The 19,549-nt window shown below is 43.5% G+C and overlaps 2 protein-coding genes across 2 annotated transcripts; both read left to right on the top strand.

The window, feature by feature from the left end:
* Nucleotides 1–931: 931 nt before the first annotated feature.
* LOC123413064 (cortical cell-delineating protein-like) lies at nucleotides 932–1,621 on the top strand. The gene has a single exon (XM_045106011.1). It carries the CDS (start codon nucleotides 1,009–1,011, stop codon nucleotides 1,381–1,383), a length of 375 nt encoding a protein of 124 aa, XP_044961946.1. The 5' UTR covers nucleotides 932–1,008; the 3' UTR covers nucleotides 1,384–1,621.
* An 8,627-nt stretch (nucleotides 1,622–10,248) lies between these two features.
* On the top strand, nucleotides 10,249–10,907 carry LOC123412040 (cortical cell-delineating protein-like). Its single transcript, XM_045104997.1, has one exon. It carries the CDS (start codon nucleotides 10,327–10,329, stop codon nucleotides 10,723–10,725), a length of 399 nt encoding a protein of 132 aa, XP_044960932.1. The 5' UTR covers nucleotides 10,249–10,326; the 3' UTR covers nucleotides 10,726–10,907.
* Nucleotides 10,908–19,549: the final 8,642 nt, after the last annotated feature.

Here is a 19,549-nt window from a genome sequence, read left to right as displayed (position 1 = left end):
GGAAGAGGTTTAAGCGTGGCTCGGGCATCTCATATCGTAGTTGTGTTCGGTGAACTGAAGCGGCATCGCTCTAACACACATTTCAACAAACACCTATAGTGCATCAAAAAAAGTGGAGAGCAAGCACCCACCCACGATCCTCCATCCAAGAAAAATGCAACGAAGAGGGGAGAGGGGGGCTGTGCTATATATAGGCAGAGGACTTTAGTCCCGGTTTGAGACACAAACCGGGACTAAAGGTGGCGCACATGCGGGCTGCCCACCGCGTAGCCCTTTACTCCCGGCTTGGGACACGAACCGGGACTAAAGGCTCCTTACGGGCCGGGACTAAAGCCTCGAGGTAGGATATGAGAATTGGGGCGACGTGGCCGGGCCTTTAGTCCCGGCCCAGAGGCAGGCCGGGACTAAAGGGTCCAGGCCAAAGGCCCGTTTTCTACTAGTGTATGTGTCCAGCCCTGCCAACGAGCCAGTATAATACACCAGAGTACGAAAGATATAATATACACATGAAATCAAAACCATACAGCTCTTATATGTGTCTCCCGTGACCGTGATGATCAGGGTATGCCAGCCCCTAGAGCTTCCATGCCAGATATATTCCTTTGTCCGATGCTATGCTCCAGATTATTATGGCCACACTTGTAAACCAATCAAATATTTATATGCACGCAGCAGACAACATGCATATAGGAGTATCTTCTTGGAAACTAAAGGAAACTCTCATGGCACAGCTCCCAGGATTTTGTTCATTAGTGAAGAGCAGATTAAGCTCCAATGATGAATGTCACACACGTAACATGCCAGTACAATAATGGTTGCACATGAGTTTAGGAAACTACCACGGCAAGAATGAAACTAATTACCTCGATTGATAATGACATGAACGAGGCACTTGCACACCACACCCGGTCTATAAGTACCACCCCCAAACAACCCAAGAAAACCATCCCAAGCTACCATAGCCTACAAGCTTAATTAGCCACATACCAGCACGATCCATCAGTAGCAATGGCGCCTTCCAAGCTCGCCTTCTTCCTCGCTCTGAATCTGGTCCTCCTTGCCGCCGTGCAGGGCTGCGATCCCTACTGCCCACCGGTCGTCCCCACCCCGCCGATCGGCGGGGGCAGCTGCTCGATCAACACGCTGAAGCTGGGCGTCTGCGCCAACGTGCTGAACCTGCTGAAGCTTAAGATTGGCGTGCCGGCGAACGAGCAGTGCTGCCCACTCCTGGGCGGGCTCGCCGACCTCGACGCCGCCGTGTGCCTCTGCACCGCCATCAGGGCCAACATCCTCGGCATCAAGCTCAATGTCCCCATCGACCTCACCCTCCTACTCAACCAGTGCGGCAAGAAGTGCCCCGCCAACTTCACCTGCCCCATGTGATCCATCTATCCATCGATTTACTCGTAGCTATTGCATGTCATACGCGCGCACTGTTACAGTTCATATGTCAGGCGTTTGCATGGGCTCCCTCGCTCATGCATGCATGCTTTATAAGCTTGTGATTGATCAATGTCATTGTATCACGTTATGGTATCTAAATGCATGATTTGCATATTGTAAAAGGATATACATACTTGTACACGTACCTGGAATAGAAAGGTTGTTCAAGTTGGGTTAAGTCGACTCGTGATATGCCAGCTCTTGAGTTGTATATTCATATGTACATGCATGATTGCATCAATCATGATCAGATCCACATCTTTCCCCATGCATTAGATGATCCTTGATAAAACTAAAAATCTTGCTGAAGATTTTCTTCTTCTTCAATGTCACCTTTTACATCTTGACGTTCTAGCTGATCCATAAAAAATTAAAGGATGCATGCATCGTACTACTGATTATCCCGCAAGACGTACACTCGTAGATGTCATAAGTGCATGCACGCATAGTTTTTTTTATATATACAATGGCAGATGCGCTCACGTACATGTACATGTACTCACCTATATGAACATACACACGCATCCTATATCTACTAGGGCCTCCGAGATATTGAGTTAGCACAACATTTGAGATTGATGAAGTCATCAGAAACGTTTAATGATAGATGGAAACATCTTCTTTAACTGAACGAACATCGCCATGTGACATTTGTGGTAAGCAGTTCAAACTTATTAAGGAGAGAGTTGAATAAATATAGAAAATTTTGAGCATTGGTGCCAAGTCTAACTGGTGGTCTGATTCCACCACAAGTAAGCTAACTATTTTACCTATGCTCAATTCGCTACTTAAGTTAGCATAATGTATTCTATAGTGAATATGTACAAATCATACATTGTTGTATCTTGTTGTGGCATCTAACTGACTCACATGTTCATAGAAGGACACACATAATAATAAAAAGAGTGAATTCCGGTTTTTACCTTCTATTAATATTTTTGACACTAGTTACCCGATTTAACGCGATTTCATCTGTTTTAATCCATTTAGCAAAAATGTTGCCATAATTTACCTTGCTTAAAATTTTGTGAGCGTTTTGACCGATGGGTCTCAATTGTAAAGTCCAACTGGCATGTCACATCAGTGGGGCTTTTCTCATGGTTTTTCTGCACGTCGAACCACATCGCCTGCCTTCTCCTGACCGGTCAGGGCCTCATTTGTTAGGAGGGGAAGGACGAGGTAGGGGACGAGCGGCAGGCAAAACTTCAAGGCATGGCTACTGGCAAAATCGGAGCTAATACGACAATCTTCTCCCCTCCCATGCATGGCTCCATCCTCTCCTGCTCAACCCAGTTGGTTATGTTTTTATGGCTGGATTTTCTCTCAGTCCGAGATGCATATTTGATAGGTTTAGGCTCCTTGTTTCCGGTTCAAAGAAGTATGGTGATGAAATGACCTTACTTCATAAGGATGGCATGATCCCATTGAACAAATTGTAGGAGAAATTGTTACTGATGTAATCATGTATGTTTTTCTACAACATTGTCATGTATGACCCTAAGTATGCATGATTATGTGGATCAGATTAAAACTGGTGTGTAAATATACTACTTCACTTACTTTGATGTACGTATATATCTAAATACCTAGTCAAGTAGCGAATATGTTGACCTCGTAGTGAGTTGGTATATATTGTTGGAAATATACCCTGGAGACAATAATAAATTAGTTTATTATATTTCCTTGTTCATAATAATCGTTTATTATCCATGCTAGAATTGTATTGATTGGAAACTCAAATACATGTGAGGATACATAGACAACACACTGTTCCTAGTGAGCCTCTAGTTGACTAGTTCGTTGATCAAAGATGGTCAAGGTTTCCTGACCATAGGCAAGTGTTGTCACTCGATAACGGGATCACATCATTAGGAGAATCATGTGATGGACAAGACCCAAATTATATACGTAGCATATTGATCGTGTCATTTTATTGCTATTGTTTTCTGCGTGTCAAGTACTTGTTTCTATGACCATGAGATCATATAACTCACTAGCACCGAAGGAATACCTTGTGCGCATCAAACGTCACAACGTAACTGGGTGACTATAAAGGTGTTCTACACGTATCTCCGAAGGTGTCCGTTGAGTTAGTATGGATCAAGACTGGGATTTTTCACTCCTTGTGACGGAGAGGTATCTCGAGGCCCACTTGGTAATACAACATCACACACAAGCCTTGCAAGTAATGTGACTAAGTGTAAGTCACGGGATCTTGTATTACGGAACGAGTAAAGAGACTTGCCGGTAACGAGATTGAAATAGGTATGCGGCTACCGACGATCGAATCTCGGGCAAGTAACATACCGAAGGACAAAGGGAATGACATACGGGATTATATGAATCCTTGACACTGAGGTTCAACCGATAAGATCTTCGGAGAATATGTAGGATCCAATATGGGCATCCAGGTACCGCTATTGGATATTGACCGAGGAGTACCTCGGGACATGTCTACATAGTTCTTTAATCGGACTATTGACTTTAGGTTTATGGAACGAAATATCAAGGGGTTTCTAGAAAACATAGAAGATTTTCTGGACTCACTTAAAACAGGACAGTAGGTCGTTTAACCGAAAGGTTAGGAAGTTTTTAGTAAAATACAAAATATTTTTAAGATTCACTTAAAATCAGGACCGTGAAAGAAACAATTGGGTTTATTTGTTTCCAAAAGGTACGACGGACGGGTAGAGACATTTATCCTTTTATTAATAGGTATAGACATAGACTAGTGATCTAGAATAAATGTATTATACTCCCTCCATTTCTAAATATAAGTGTTTCTAGATATTTTACTACGAACTATATACGGATGTATATAGACATAATTTGAATTGTAGATTCATTTATTTTTATTGATATGTAGTTCATAGTAGAATATTTGAAAAAAAACTTATATTCAGGAACCGAGGAAGTACTAATTTACAAGTAGTATCTTTATGTGATTAGTGAAACACCAACAATATGTGAAATTCAGACAGCTTGAGATAGCAAGTTCTGGATGAATCCACATTAGTATATCCTAGTACATCCATCACACGTACAGCTAGCTAGGCAACCCTGCCGTAATGACGTGCATATATAGATATGCCTTTTTCTAACACGCAACCCTGCCAACATGGAAAATTAAATATACATGTGAACACTTGACTGGTCATACTACACTACAAGAAAATAGAATAACCAGACCCGCAATGTATATCAGAATACTAGCACCGCGTAGACTTCATAGACTAATTGCATGACAGGACGATCAACTTGCATGTCCCATGGAAATGACTAGCCTACGATCATAGCAGTGGGGTGTCAGTTAATATAATTTAACTTAAATATCATCTTAGTTTTAACAAATAGTCCAAAAATGGCACAAAGTTGTTAGAGAATTGTAAATTTGTAACCAATATAGTATAACTAGTTTGCATGTCCCATGGAAATGACTAGCCTACGATCATAGTAGTGGGGTGTCAGTTAATATAATTTAACTTAAATATCATCTTAGTTTTAACAAATAGTCCAAAAATGGCACAAAGTTGTTAGAGAATTGTAAATTTGTAACCAATATAGTGGACCTATGGCGGGGCTCCACCCTGTTCAAGGGTTGTATGTTCAATCGGAAATTGTTGTTATGAGAGTCTCACTGCTGCATCTTTCAAATGTCTAGATAAATGGTTTTCCTTCATGCCCGGCGCAAAAAAATGATGCGCCTAAACTTTTAGCAAAAAACTAAAAGCTACGCAATTATGATTTTGATACTCCCTTCAGATAGTATGAGGAAATGGCATGTGCATGAACTAGAGGTCGTCTCTCATCAGGTTGCTATTAAACTTTCCCTAAAAATCTGGGACAAGAGATTGGAGAGATGCATAGACATCCACGCTCTGAAAATCAAGGGAGATGGATTAATGAGATTAGATATTCAGCCTCACAACTAAAATTAGGGGGATTAGGATTGCGCTTGCAAGCCTATCACGTGTTGCGACGCGCGCACACGTAAATGTCTTCTCATGTAATCCATAAAGCTAATTGATAGGAACGATAGACATGCTGGCAGCTACATCGGATTTGAATGGTTTGGGCAAGGAAAATGATTAGAAGGTCGCATCTCCTTGGCGGCTGCCCTAGCATGACACGTGCACTCCATGGCACCGGAAATCGGCCTGGGGTGAGCAACCTCGATGATGAAGGTGTATCCCTCCTCGCAGTGCCACATGAGGTTGTGCAACTCACATACGAATGGGTCAGCTACATGGCTAGCACTAACAGACGGTTGCGATCCCTTTTGCACCTCCAGGGAGGACCCAACTATCCACGATGCTAGACCGGTGGGCTAGCTCAGCGTCCAGGCGGTGGAGCCATGTATGAGAGGGCAGATGATGGGGAGAGGAGTGGGCGGGCTTCGCCATGGCATGGAGGGGAGGTGTCTGGGGGAGATGGTGGTGGATACTCTCTGGCGGGGAGATGAGATGCGGTGACAATTGGTGTCTGGTTGGTTGTGCGGGAAGAGTAGAAGGCAGCTGTGCGGTGCGTGAGTGAGAGGAGTGGCTGCTTTGTTTCCTGTCAGAAAAAAGTAAAAAGGAGGAGCTTCTATACGTTGACATCAATGTCACATAGCATAACAAGTCATTTCTAGAAATATATATATACACAATTTAAAACTCATCAAAATAAGGATGCGGCTCACATTGTGCCATGCAATGAAGTTGAAGACAACATTCCTCACATTGTACAAAACTATGTTAAACACATCAAGTAGATCTTTATTTGTAAAAGATAATTAATTGGATTACTGAAGTGGATTTTAATTACTTCTCATCGTTACATGCTATAATTTCTATGCATGTAAATTTTTACATGTATTGTGACTATGTTTGCAATTGATAAAAATATATTCATAGCCCGTGGCAATGCATGGATATTATACTAGTAATGCTTGTATGGCGCACCTTATAATTGTTGCTGCCAAAATTATGAATGCTTCTTGATGTCTAAAAAAATTTAACCACCAATAATTTATAGGGAACTGCTTCTCTGAAACATCTACTATAACAGCATAGATTGTAGAAGCTAACCTTGATGTATAAAATTTGCGTTGGAGCGTTGGTGCCATCAAATTACCACGAAAATATATTGTGGAGCTTAGGCTTCTAGGCATCCCCCTATCTAGCCATCCAATTCCACATCGCGATTCGTGCAAGTACTTTTTTTTTGTTTTTCCCATATAGCACAACAAATGAACTTCGAACTTTGCAGCACAACACATTCTAACTGGAATGTGGAAAAAAACATTCAGATGTTTTGATGAATCGAAAATACTAAAAAAAAATCAAACAAATCTCATATTGTATATTTATGTCAGACACAAATCTAATTGTTTTTCCCATATTGTAGTAAGAATGTTTTGTTTTCCTGCAAAGTTTGAAGTTCATATATTGTCTTGTTTTGAAGAAAACAAAAGAGAAAAAATTCATGTGGTAAGTTAATTGTATAGTACGGATCTCAAAGCAACATTGAACTGTAAGGACAAGAGGTGTCTGGAAGCCCGAGCTCAAAAAATCCACGTCCAAATATTCGTTGAAGCGTTGCAGCCATTTGTTTCAAATTTCGACACCAAAAACTACTTTTGTCCAGCGTGTGGATTCTACCATGTTGAAGCCATGGAGGGCCATGTCTTTGGATCTCCTCGCGCAAGTAGTACTCGATCGTATGCTCATGTAGGGATCAGCAACACAGTGTCTTTGGATCTCCAGGCCCTAGTAGTACTCGACAGTGTGCTCATGCAGGGATCGGCAGTATGTAGGCTCATGGAGGGAGGAAACGACGACCATTGGTTGCAGCACCAGCAGGCGAGATGGAGGCGCTCGCTGGAAGAGGAGTGCTGGAAGCGTCGGGTCCTATGGCTACCTAGATAGGCTCTAGATGAAGCATCAGCATGCGATTGTACATGCAAGGACATCCGGATAAAAGCCATGAACCGCGAGGGTGGCGGACGTCAAGAACAATGAGGGTGTGCAGATGTGATGTTGCCTCGAAGCCAGCGGCGAGGCAACATTCAATCAAGTCGACAAAGATCTTAGAAGCCATGCCTTTCTTAGAATGAGCTAATGGAGGCCTCATGCACATGATACGGCAACGAGAAGCCCTAAATTCCGAAACCAGGGTAACCTCGAGAGAGGTGATAGATGGTCCGATGTAAAAAGTGGCGCTATATGGTTAGTCTAACTTTTCAGTTAATGAAGATTAGTTTGTTCTCCAGAAAACTCGGTCAGTAATAAATATAATATCTTCCTTTCTTTTCGAATAAATCTCGGATGGATTAATTTTTCGTCTTTCAGTCGTTTCGGGCTGGAACCAAGCCTAGTGTCCTCTGGTTCGAATACATCTTGAGAGACAAGGCCCAATTATGTTTACTTACTCATTTAAAATCGTTGAAATATCATACAACATGTATGTAATTATAATAGTTAGTTGTCTCGGTTGATCATTGCGTCGAATCAATTGCAAAGTAGGACATTTTGGATTGGAAGTCCTCTATTATCACCGTTCTTTATTTAGACCCAGGTGGGCCGTATAAATTAGGCTAAGGCCCAGCCAGTTGTGAGACGCACCGGGAGCAGGCCTAGGTGGGCACTGCGTAAATGACCCAAATGGCCCAAGTGGGACCCTGGAAGACATTTTATTTGGTCGAACATTTTTCGGATAGTTTTTGGGACGGACCAAAAAATAGTACAACATCGGATAGGAAAAAATCTGAAAATATAATATGGATGAACATATGAAAGAATTAAAGAAACACACCTTGCTTTATCACTAGGTATAGATATACTCTTTGGTGAATAGTAACCTAAAATTGAATTACGAGAATTCTGAATTTATTTGTCAGCGTGAAAAATTAAATTAACTGTATCATTTGTCTTTTGACTTGTTTTTTTGCACATGTCAACACGCTTAAGCTTTCCCATTAAAAAAATGCAGGTGGCATTTGGGTGTGACAATAAACACATATATATTTTTAAATTTTATTTGAAGTTGATAAAATACAATTTAACACGCAACAACATATATATACTAGCCGAAAGTAATATCTGTATAATGTGTAACTATTTTGTTTTACTCAATATTTTTTTCAACTAAATCTTCTAGGCTCTATCTTGCACCATGGCGTTCAAGCAGTATTGAAATTAGGACCGCCTATACGTCAGATATATGAAAAAAGAATCAGTGTCAGCCAATTTTCTAAGCCGTTGGATGGCAGGATCGTCCCTTCGTTCGGCCTCGCACAAAACACATTATGACTGACGCAAAAAAAACACGTGTCCATCCGTGCCAATGAGCTAGTATAATAAACCTGTGGCCGACACATGGCATGGTGGTTGGTGATGCAGTGGGCCAGCAGGGTCTGGCAACGGAGATCGTGGCGCGTTTCGGTGGCGACGGGGCCGACTGGTGGTACCGGCGGGTTCCCACAGGCAGGTTGGTGGCGACGCTGCGATGGCTTGGTCATAATCGAGTCTTGCGAGCAGCGAGCGGTCGGTCACTTCTGTGCAGCGTGGCAAGCGGCGGTGCTGGCCTGGGTTGCGTGGAGAGGCGGGTCTGATCGCGGCAAGACCGTCCCTTGGAGTGGGTGACGGCCATTGTGGGCGGTCCTGGACCTGGCTGGAGGTGCTGGTCGGGTGCGGTTCCTTGTGCAGGCTGGGAGTGGATGGTGTGGCTGCGGTTTCCCTGTCTGGTGGTCGGTCCTTGGTCCTTAGCTTTGCAGCTATATCGGCAAGTGTTGCGGTGGCGGCGGTATGAAGTTTCTTGGATAGTGCTACCAAGTCCATGGAGGCGAGGTGGTGGGCTACGCGCGGATGAAAATCTTGCACGGCTTTGGTTGAGCCGGTGTTGGTGACACCCGTGGATGTCATTTCCTTCCTTGGAGGCATCGTCGAGCGTGTTTGCCACCTCCTTCGTCCTCCAGGAGCTGTTAGGAGCATTGTGTTTGAAGACAAGGCTGACTCCTCGTTGCTCTACTTCGGAGTCCGCCGCGGTCCTTGTTTTGATCCTAAGTGGCACTATATATGTCTGTCACCGGTTGTTCAAGACGGTGACTTTTCGGTGTGGATCGAGTCCTGTCATTGATCTGCATCTTTCTCTCACGCGCTAAGGGTGGCTGGTGCGTCGACAAGAGACACTCTGCGGAAGTTATTTGGTTTTCGGTGTTGTTCGGCGTCAGTCAAGACGCGGTGCTTTGTGTCGGTTCAGGATAAGCTCTTTTGCATTGTAGCTCGGTGGACGGTGTGGTTTATCTTTAGGTTTGTCCTTGTGATGTTCGTGCTATGCATCAAGTGATAGTTTTTTTCATTGAAATTATGTCTTTACCAGAGTACAAAAGGTATCATGGACACATGGAATCAAAATCGTACGACTCCTATTTGTGTCTCCGTGAACGTGATGATCAGGGTAAGCCAGCTCCTAGAGCTGCCATGCCAGATATATCTATTCCTTTGTCCGATCCTGTGCTCCAGATTATTATGGCCACACTTGTAAGTCATCAAATATTTATGTACACACAGCAGACAACATGCATATAGGAGTACTCTTCTTGGAAACAAAAGGAAACTCTCATGGCACAGCTCTCAAGTTTTTGTTCATTAGCGAACAGATTAAGCTCCAATGATGGATGTCACACCCGTAACATGCGAGTACAATAATGGTTGCACATGAGTTTTGGAAATTACCACGGCAAGATTGAAACTAATTACCTCGATTGATGATGACATGAAGGCACTTGCACACCACACCCGGTCTATAAGTACCACCCCCAAACAACCCAAGAAAACCATCCCAAGCTAGCATACCCTACAAGCTTAATTAGCCACATACCAGCACAAACGATCAGTAGCAATGGCGCCCTCCAAGCTCGCCCTCTTCCTCGCCCTGAACCTTGTCCTCCTTGCCGCCGTGCAGGGCTGCGGTCCCTACTGCCCACCGGTCGTCCCCACCCCGCCGATCCTTCCACCGTCCGTGCCGTCGACCGGCGGGGGCAGCTGCTCGATCAACACGTTGAAGCTGGGCGTGTGCGCCAACGTGCTGAACCTGCTGAAGCTCAAGATCGGCGTGCCGGCGAACGAGCAGTGCTGCCCACTCCTGGGCGGGCTCGCCGACCTCGACGCCGCCGTGTGCCTCTGCACCGCCATCAGGGCCAACATCCTCGGCATTAAGCTCAACGTCCCCATCGACCTGACCCTCCTCCTCAACCAGTGCGGCAAGAAGTGCCCAACCAACTTCACCTGCCCCATCTGATGCATCCATCCATTGCATGGGCTCCCTCGCTCGTGCATGCATGCTTGATAAGCTCGTGATTGATCATCAGGGTCATTGTATCCCGTTATGGTATCTAAATGCACGATTTGCATATTTGTAAAAGGATATACATACTTGTACACGCACCTTGGAATATAAAATTTGTTCAAGTTGGGGTTTTCTCTCTTCCCTCTCGGCTGGAACCCTAGCCCTCCTCGTCAAGAGAAAAGATCATCCTAGTGTATGTAGCTTAGTAAATATACCCTAGCCCTCCTCGGCACAAAAAATCTTATGTAACTTAGGAACAAGGCAGGATCTAAGAATCATTTTTGTTTATTTAGTTTGATAAGGCAGTGTCAACAACAACAAAATATATGATGGTATTGACATCCTAGTGTAAATCTCTCTATATACAATGGGTGCTCGGAAGCAAAAAGAATTAATTATAACTACCCTGGTTAAAAATGTATACCTGCTATCCTGGGGGTGTTAACCAAAGGTGCTAAGCATGAAAGCAACAGAACTTGGCATATTTATATATGTCATACTTTTGAAACATAATGTATAGCTTGTATATAGGAACCATGGTCATGCGAAATATTTGGGCGCCGTTCTTGTCAGGATGTCTTAGTCGGAGATCGGAAAAACGATTGAGCAACAAGGACACATATCCTTTCTTGGGTTAAAAGATCCTAAGAAAAATACTTACATGAGCTTCTTTCTTTTGCTGGTAAAAAGAAGACTTACTTGAGCTTCTTGAACAAACCAAATTCTGTTACGGTCCGAGGAAGAAAATCTTCAGATCGAGCCCAAACCTGCCATGCTTGTCTGAAATTTCGAAACAAGAAGAAATTAGAAACTAGGAGAAGTATTAAAACAAGAGAATTAAGAGGGAAAAGAGGTTATTCATACGAGGCCTGGATGAGTACGGTGCACTTGGCCTTGCCATAAGAGGTCTTCACGGTGTCATCCATAAATCAAGCCCATCTAGCCCACACAGGAAAGAAATACTCAAGTGCGCGATGACGCCGGGCTGAATAATTAGGCCTTTGGTGATACAACCTACATGTGTGGCTTGGTACATAGTCAAAGGGCTACCTGTCGATTGTCATGAGACAACCAAGCATATGTGGCATGACTATGTCTTGCTCTGTTGTTCCAATTTGGCATGTAGGTCGCTCTATAGCAAGCTGGTGCATAGCCCCCTCCCGAGATTGTCCCGCGTTTGGACCATCCTAGTCTAGTTTTTTTCTTTTCAGTTGGCGGAAGTTCTAGAACCTTCGTTGAGTCAGTTTTTATTTTCTTCTTCTTTGTTGCTTCTTTTTATTTTTCTACATCTTTCTCATTTTCGTTTTTCTCCTTTTCCACTTTCTTTTCTATTTTTGATTTTCTTTTATTATGTCATTTTCATTTTAATTTTTCATTTCTCATTTTTTTTTCTTTGCCTTTTATTATATTTTTCATTATTTCCAATTTCAATTTTCCTGTCTTTTAAAAAAAAACAAATATTGAAAAAATATGAAAATTGTGAACACATTTGGAAATCATAAACATTTTTTCAATTTATGGACATGTTTTGAAACGTGAACATTTTTTATATTCGTATTTTTTGCATATTCTCGGACATTATTTGAAATCATGAACATTTTTTTAAAGTTAAACCAATTGTTTTGAATTGATAAATATTTTTATATTTTGGAAAAACTTTTTGAAGATCATAATTTTTTTAATAAATTTGTTTTTGAAAACCATGAACATACTTTCATTCAACAAACCTTTTTTCAATTGATGAACTTCGAAATTCAGGGACAATTTAAACTGAAATACATTTTTTATGGACATTTTTTACAGAATCGTGAATATTGTTTTAATTCATGAACTTCTTCCATCTTTAATAATTGTTTTTGAACCCACACACTTTATTTCTTTCCCGGACTTTTTTTCAAAATCATGAAAGATCTTTGAATATGCAAAGATTCGTTTGAAAATCATGAATTATTTTAAATTTGAAAAAATTATGACTTCCCAAATGTTTTTCAAAAACATGCACATTTCATGAATTCACGAATATTTATGATTTCTCAAATATATTTTTATTTCTCTATTTCCTGAAAATGGAAATATTTTGTAATCCTGAATTATTTTAAAATAGAAAATACAAATACAGAAAAGAAAAAAGGAAAAATATATAAAAAAATATTGGTGTCCCGCCTCCCACATGGGTCGGCCCAAGACTAATGGGATTTTATCAAGTGGACCAAAGCCCTCTTTTCTACTAGTGTATGATAGAGTTGAATGGCCTTATTTGAAAGGGGTTCTTGTTAAATTTGGCTTTAATAGAAACTAGTTAGAATCGGTGATGAGGTGTGCGACCTCTATACAATATGCAGTCAAAGTAAATGGGAACTTAACTGGCCCTTTCGTACCTACTAGAGGCATATGTCAGGGTGATCCCATCAGCCCATACTTATTTTTATTATGTCCTGAAGGTTTATCTTGTCTTCTACAGTTAAAAGAAGCAATAAGGGACATTAGAGAAATCAAGAACAGAAAAGCAGGCCATCCTATTTACCACCTCTTATTTGATGATGATAGCATATTTTTTGTGGCGGGCGACAATAGAAGCACAAACATACTTAAAATTGCTCTTGAGACCTACTACAAAGGCTCTGGTCAGAAAATCAACTTGCACAGGTCATATATCTTCTTTGCACATCAATGTGACAATCGGGTGAAGGAACGAGTAAAGAACATGGTAGGAGTCCGAGATGAGTCTCTACAAGCCACTTACCTTGGCATGCCTTCTTGGGTGGGATGCTCTACAACAAGCAATTTTAATTTCCTCACTCGGAGGCTATGGAGGATATTAAATGGGTGGAATGATAAGACTGTTATCCAGAGAAGGTAGAGAAGTACTTCTAAAGTCGGTGGCTCAAGCCATCCGGACATATGTAATGTGCTGCTTCCAAATTCCAATATCAATATGTGAGAACATGCATAGACCTATCTCCAGTATGGTGGGGAATGGAAGGTGGGAGGAAAAAATTCATTGGAGGTCCTCTAATTGGCTATCCTCGCCCAAGTATCTTGGAGGAATGGGATTCAGGGACTTGGTGATTTTTAATCAAGCCATGCTTGCAAAGCAGTGCTGTAGGCTCTTAGTGAACCCCAATTCATTATGCTTCAAGGTATTAGAAGGAAGGTATTGTTGGGGAACGTAGCATAAATTCAAAATTTTCCTACGCATATTCAGATCTTCCTATGGAGAGACCAGCAACGAGAGAGGGGTAAGAGCATCTTCATACCTTTAAAGATCGCTAAGCGGAAGCGTTGCTAGAACGCGGTTGATGGAGTCGTACCCGCAGCGATTCCGATCTAGTGCCGAACTACGGCACCTCCGCGTTCAACACATGTGCAACCCGGTGACGTCTCCCGCACCTTGATCCAGCAAGGAGGAGGGAGAGGTTGGGGAAGAACTCCAGCAGCACGACGGCGTGGTGTCGATGGAGAGACGAGGTCTCCCGGCAGGGCTTCGCCAAGCACCGGCAGAGAGGAGGAGAAAGAAGAGCAGGGCTGCGCCGAGGGAGAGGGAAAAGTCTGGTCTCCAATGGCCAAAAGTGCCCACTATATATAGGGGGAGGGTAGAGGGGGTGCCACCCCTAGGGTTCCCACCCTAGGGGGTGCGGCAGCCCCCCCAGATGGGAGGTGCGGCGGCCAGAAGGGGGAGGAGGGGGTGGCGCACCAACTGGTGGGCCTTAGGCCCACCTCGCTTAGGGTTTGCCCCCCCTTTTCTCTCCCTTGCGCAATGGGCTGAGTGGGGAGGCGCACCAGCCCACCTAGGGGCTGGTTCCCACCCCCACTTGGCCCACCTTACCTCCCGGGGTCGTCGCCCCCCTTCGGTGGTCCCCCGGGCCACCTCCGTGGTCCCGGTGGTCCCGATACGTTACCGGTGATGCCCGAAACACTTCCGGTATCCGAAACCATCCGTCCTATATATCAATCTTTATCTTTGGACCATTCTGGAGCTCCTCGTGACGTCCGGGATCTCATCCGGGACTCCAAACAACTTTCGGTAACCTCGTATAATAATTCCCTATAACCCTAGCGTCATAGAACCTTAAGTGTGTAGACCCTACGGGTTCGGGAGACAGGCAGACATGACCGAGGCACCTCTCTGGCCAATAACCATCAGCGGGGTCTGGATACCCATGGTGGCTCCCACTTGCTCCATAATGATCTCATCGGATGAACCACGATGTCAAGGATTCAATCAATCCTGTATACGATTCCCTTTGTGTGTCGGTATAGAACTTGCCCGAGATTCGATCGTCGGTATACCTATACCTTGTTCAATTCGTTACCGGTAAGTCTCTTTACTCGTTCCATAGCACGTCATCGTGTGACTAACTCCTTAGTCACATTGAGCTCATGATGATGTTCTACCGAGTGGGCCCAGAGATACCTCTTCGTCACACGGAGTGACAAATCCCGACCTCGATTCGTACCAACCCAACAGACACTTTCGGAGGTACCCGTAGTGCACCTTTATAGTCACCCAGTTACTTTGTGACGTTTGATACACCCAAAGCACTCCTACGGTATCCGGGAGTTGCACAATCTCACGGTCGAAGGAAAAGACACTTGACATTAGAAAAGCTTTAGCATACGAACAATACGATCTAGTGCTATGCTTAGGATTGGGTCTTGTCCATCACATCATTCTCCCAATGATGTGATCCCGTTATCAATGACATCTAATGCCCATGATCAGGAAACCATGATCATCTATTGACTAACGAGCTAGCCAACTAGAGGCTTGCTAGGGACACATTGTGATCTATTTATTCACACATGTATTACTGTTTCCTGTTAATACAATTATAGCATGACAATAGATGATTATCATGAACAAGGAAATATGATAATAACCATTTTATTATTGCCTCTAGGGCATATTTCCAACAGTCTCCCACTTGCACTAGAGTCAATAATCTAGTTACATTGTGATGTATCGAACACCCATAGCATTATGGTGTTGATCATGTTTTGCTCGTGGAATAGGTTTAGTCAACGGGTCTGCAATATTCAGATCTGTGTGTACTTTACAAATATCTATCACTCCACTCTGGACATGGTCCTGGATGGAGTTGTAGCGGCGTTTGATGTGCTTCATCTTCTGGTGAAACCTGGGCTCCTTGGCTATGGCAATGGCCCCAGTGTTATCACAGAAGAGTGTCATTGGACCCGACGCGCTTGGAACCACTCCAAGGTCGGTGATGAGCTCCTTCATCCAAATTCCTTCATGAGCTGCTTCTGAAGCAGCTATGTACTCCGCTTCACATGTAGATGCTGCCACGACTGCTTGCTTGCTGCTGCACCAGCTCACTGCCCAACCATTCAACACATATACGTATCCGGTCTGTGACTTAGAATCATCCGAATCTGTGTCGAAGCTAGCGTCGACGTAACCCTTTACGACGAGCTCTTCGTCACCTCCATAAACGAGAAACATTTCCTTAGTCCTTTTCAGGTACTTAAGGATATTCTTGACCGCTGTCCAGTGCTCCATACGTGGATCACTTTGGTACCTCCCTACCAAACTTATGGCAAGGTTTATATCAGGTCGGGTACACAGCATGGCATACATTAGAGAGCCCACGGCTGAAGCGTAGGGGACAGAACTCATCTTCTCTCTATCTGCTGCCGTGGTCGGCGACTGAGTCTTACTCAATCTCATACCTTGCAAAACTGGCAAGAACCCTTTCTTTGAGTTTTCCATATTGAACTTCTTCAATATCTTGTCAAGGTATGTACTTTGCGAAAGACCTATGAGGCGTCTTGATCTATCTCTATAGATCTTGATGCCTAATATGTATGTAGCTTCTCCAAGGTCCTTCATTGAAAAACTCTTGTTCAAATAGGCCTTTATGATCTCCAACATCTCTATATTATTCCCCATCAATAATATGTCATCCACATATAGTATGAGGAAAGCTACAGAGCTCCCACTCACTTTCTTGTACAGACAGGCTTCTCCGTAAACCTGTATGAACCCAAACGCTTTAATCACCTCATTAAAGCGAATGTTCCAACTCCGAGATGCTTGCACCAGCCCATAGATGGAGCGCTGGAGCTTGCATACTTTGTTAGCACCCTTAGGGTCGACAAAACCTTCTGGTTGCATCATATACAACTCTTCCTTAAGGTTCCCATTAAGGAACGCTGTTTTGACGTCCATTTGCCAAATTTCATAATCATAAAAGGCGGCAATTGCTAACATGATTCGGACTAATTTCAGCTTCGCTGCGGGAGAGAAAGTCTCTTCGTAGTCAACTCCTTTAATTTGTCGAAAACACATTGCGACAAGTCGAGCTTTGTAAACGGTTACATTAATTACCGTTTGCATCAGTCTTCTTCTTGAAAATCTATTTATTTTCTATGGCTCGCCGGTCATCGCGCAAGTCCACCAAAGTCCATACTTTGTTCTCATACATGGATGTTATCTCGGATTTCATAGCCTCAAGCCATTTGTTGGAATTCGGGCCCGCCATCGCTTCTTCATAGTCCGAAGGTTCACTGTTGTCTAACAACATGATTTCCATCACGGGGTTGCCGTACCACTCTGTTGCGGAGCGTGCCCTTGTGGACCTTCGCGGTTCAGTAATAACTTGATCCGGAGCTTCATGATCATCATCATTAACTTCCTCTTCAGTCGGTGTAGGCGCCACAGGAACAACTTCCCGCGCTGCGCTACTATCCTGTTCGAGAGGGGGTGTAATTACCTCATCAAGTTCTACCTTCCTCCCACTTACTTCTTTTGAGTGAAACTCTTTCTCTAGAAAGGATCCGTTCTTGGCAACAAAGGTTTTACCTTCGGATCTAAGATAGAAGGTATACCCAATAGTTTCCTTAGGGTATCCTATGAATACGCATTTCTCCGCTTTGGATTCGAGCTTTTCTGGTTGAAGTTTCTTCACATAAGCATCGCAGCCCCAAACTTTAAGAAACGACAACTTAGGTTTTTGCCAAACCATAGTTCATACGGTGTTGTCTCAACGGATTTAGACGGTGCCCTATTTAAGGTGAATGCTGCAGTTTCTAATGCGTATCCCCAAAATGATAGCGGTAAGTCGGTAAGAGACATCATAGATCGTACCATATCTAATAAAGTGCGATTACGACGTTCAGACACTCCGTTGCGTTGCGGTGTGCCAGGAGGCGTCAGTTGTGAAACGATTCCACACTTCCTTAGGTGTGTGCCAAACTCGTGACTCAAATATTCTCCTCCACGATCAGATCGTAGACATTTAATTTTTCTGTCACGTTGATTCTCAACCTCACTCTGAAATTCCTTGAACTTTTCAAACGTCTCAGATTTGTGCTTCATCAAGTAGATATACCCATACCTACTCAAATCATCGGTGAGAGTGAGAACATAACGATAACCACCGCGAGCTTCAACGTTCATTGGACCACACACATCAGTATGTATTATTTCCAATAAGTCGGTTGCTCTCTCCATTATTCGTGAGAATGGAGTCTTAGTCATCTTGCCCATGAGGCACGGTTCGCATGTGTCAAATGATTCAAAGTCAAGAGACTCTAATAGTCCATCAGTATGGAGCTTCTTCATGCGCCTAACGCCGATATGACCAAGGCGGCAGTGCCACAAGTATGTGGGACTATCATTATCAACTTTACATCTTTTGGTACTCACACTATGAATATGTGTAACATCACGATCGAGATTCATCAGGAATAAACCATTCACCAGCGGAGCATGACCATAAAACATATCACTCATATAAATAGAACAACCATTATTCTCTGACCTAAATGAGTAGCCGTCTCGCATTAAGCAAGACCCTGATACAATGTTCATGCTTAAAGCTGGTACTAAATAACAATGATTAAGGTTTAAAACTAATCCCGATGTTAGATGTAGAGGCAGCGTGCCGACGGCGATCACATCGACCTTTGAACCATTCCCGACGCGCATCGTCACCTCGTCCCTGGCCAGTCTCCGCTTATTCCGCAGTTCCTGCTTTGAGTTGCAAATGTGAGCAACAGCACCGGTATCAAATACCCAGGAGCTACTACGAGCGCCGGTAAGGTACACATCAATAACATGTATATCACATATACCTTTAACGTTGTCGGCCTTCTTGTCCGCTAAGTATTTGGGGCAGTTCCGCTTCCAGTGACCCTTTCCCTTGCAATAGAAGCACTCAGTCTCAGGCTTGGGTCCGTTCTTTTTCTTCTTCCCGACATCTGGCTTACCGGGCGCGGCAACAACTTTGCCGTCTTTCTTGAAGTTCTTCTTACCCTTGCCTTTCTTGAAACTAGTGGTCTTGTTGACCATCAACACTTGATGCTCTTTCTTGATTTCTACTTCTGCAGACTTGAGCATCGAGTACAACTCTGGAATGGTCTTCTCCATCCCTTGCATGTTGTAGTTAAGCACAAAGCCTTTGTAGCTTGGTGGGAGAGACTGGAGGATTCTGTCAATTATAGCATCATCCGGAAGTTCGACTCCAAGTGAAGTCAGACGACCGTGTAACCCAAACATGTTGAGTATGTGCTCACTGACAGAACTGTTCTCCTCCATCTTACAGCTAAAGAACTTGTCGGAGACTTCATATCTCTTGACACGGGCATGGGCTTGAAAAACTAGCTTCAGCTCCTGGAACATCTCATATGCCCCGTGTTGCTCAAAACGCCTTTGGGGCCCCGTTTCTAAACTGTATAACATGCCACACCTAACCAGAGAGTTGTCATCACTCCGCGTTTGCCAGATGTTCAGAATGTCCTGTGCTGCTACGGG

The sequence above is a fragment of the Hordeum vulgare genome, chromosome 7H (assembly GCF_904849725.1).
Source record: "Hordeum vulgare subsp. vulgare chromosome 7H, MorexV3_pseudomolecules_assembly, whole genome shotgun sequence".
NCBI lineage: Eukaryota > Viridiplantae > Streptophyta > Magnoliopsida > Poales > Poaceae > Hordeum > Hordeum vulgare.
Note: the sequence above shows the minus strand (reverse complement) of the source record. Positions and strands in the feature narration are given on the sequence as shown.

What these genes read in the sequence shown, in the direction of transcription:
- LOC123413064 (XM_045106011.1), top strand. Translation starts at nt 1,009, where the DNA reads ATGGCGCCTTCCAAGCTCGCCTTCTTCCTCGCTCTGAATCTGGTCCTC.
- LOC123412040 (XM_045104997.1), top strand. Translation starts at nt 10,327, where the DNA reads ATGGCGCCCTCCAAGCTCGCCCTCTTCCTCGCCCTGAACCTTGTCCTC.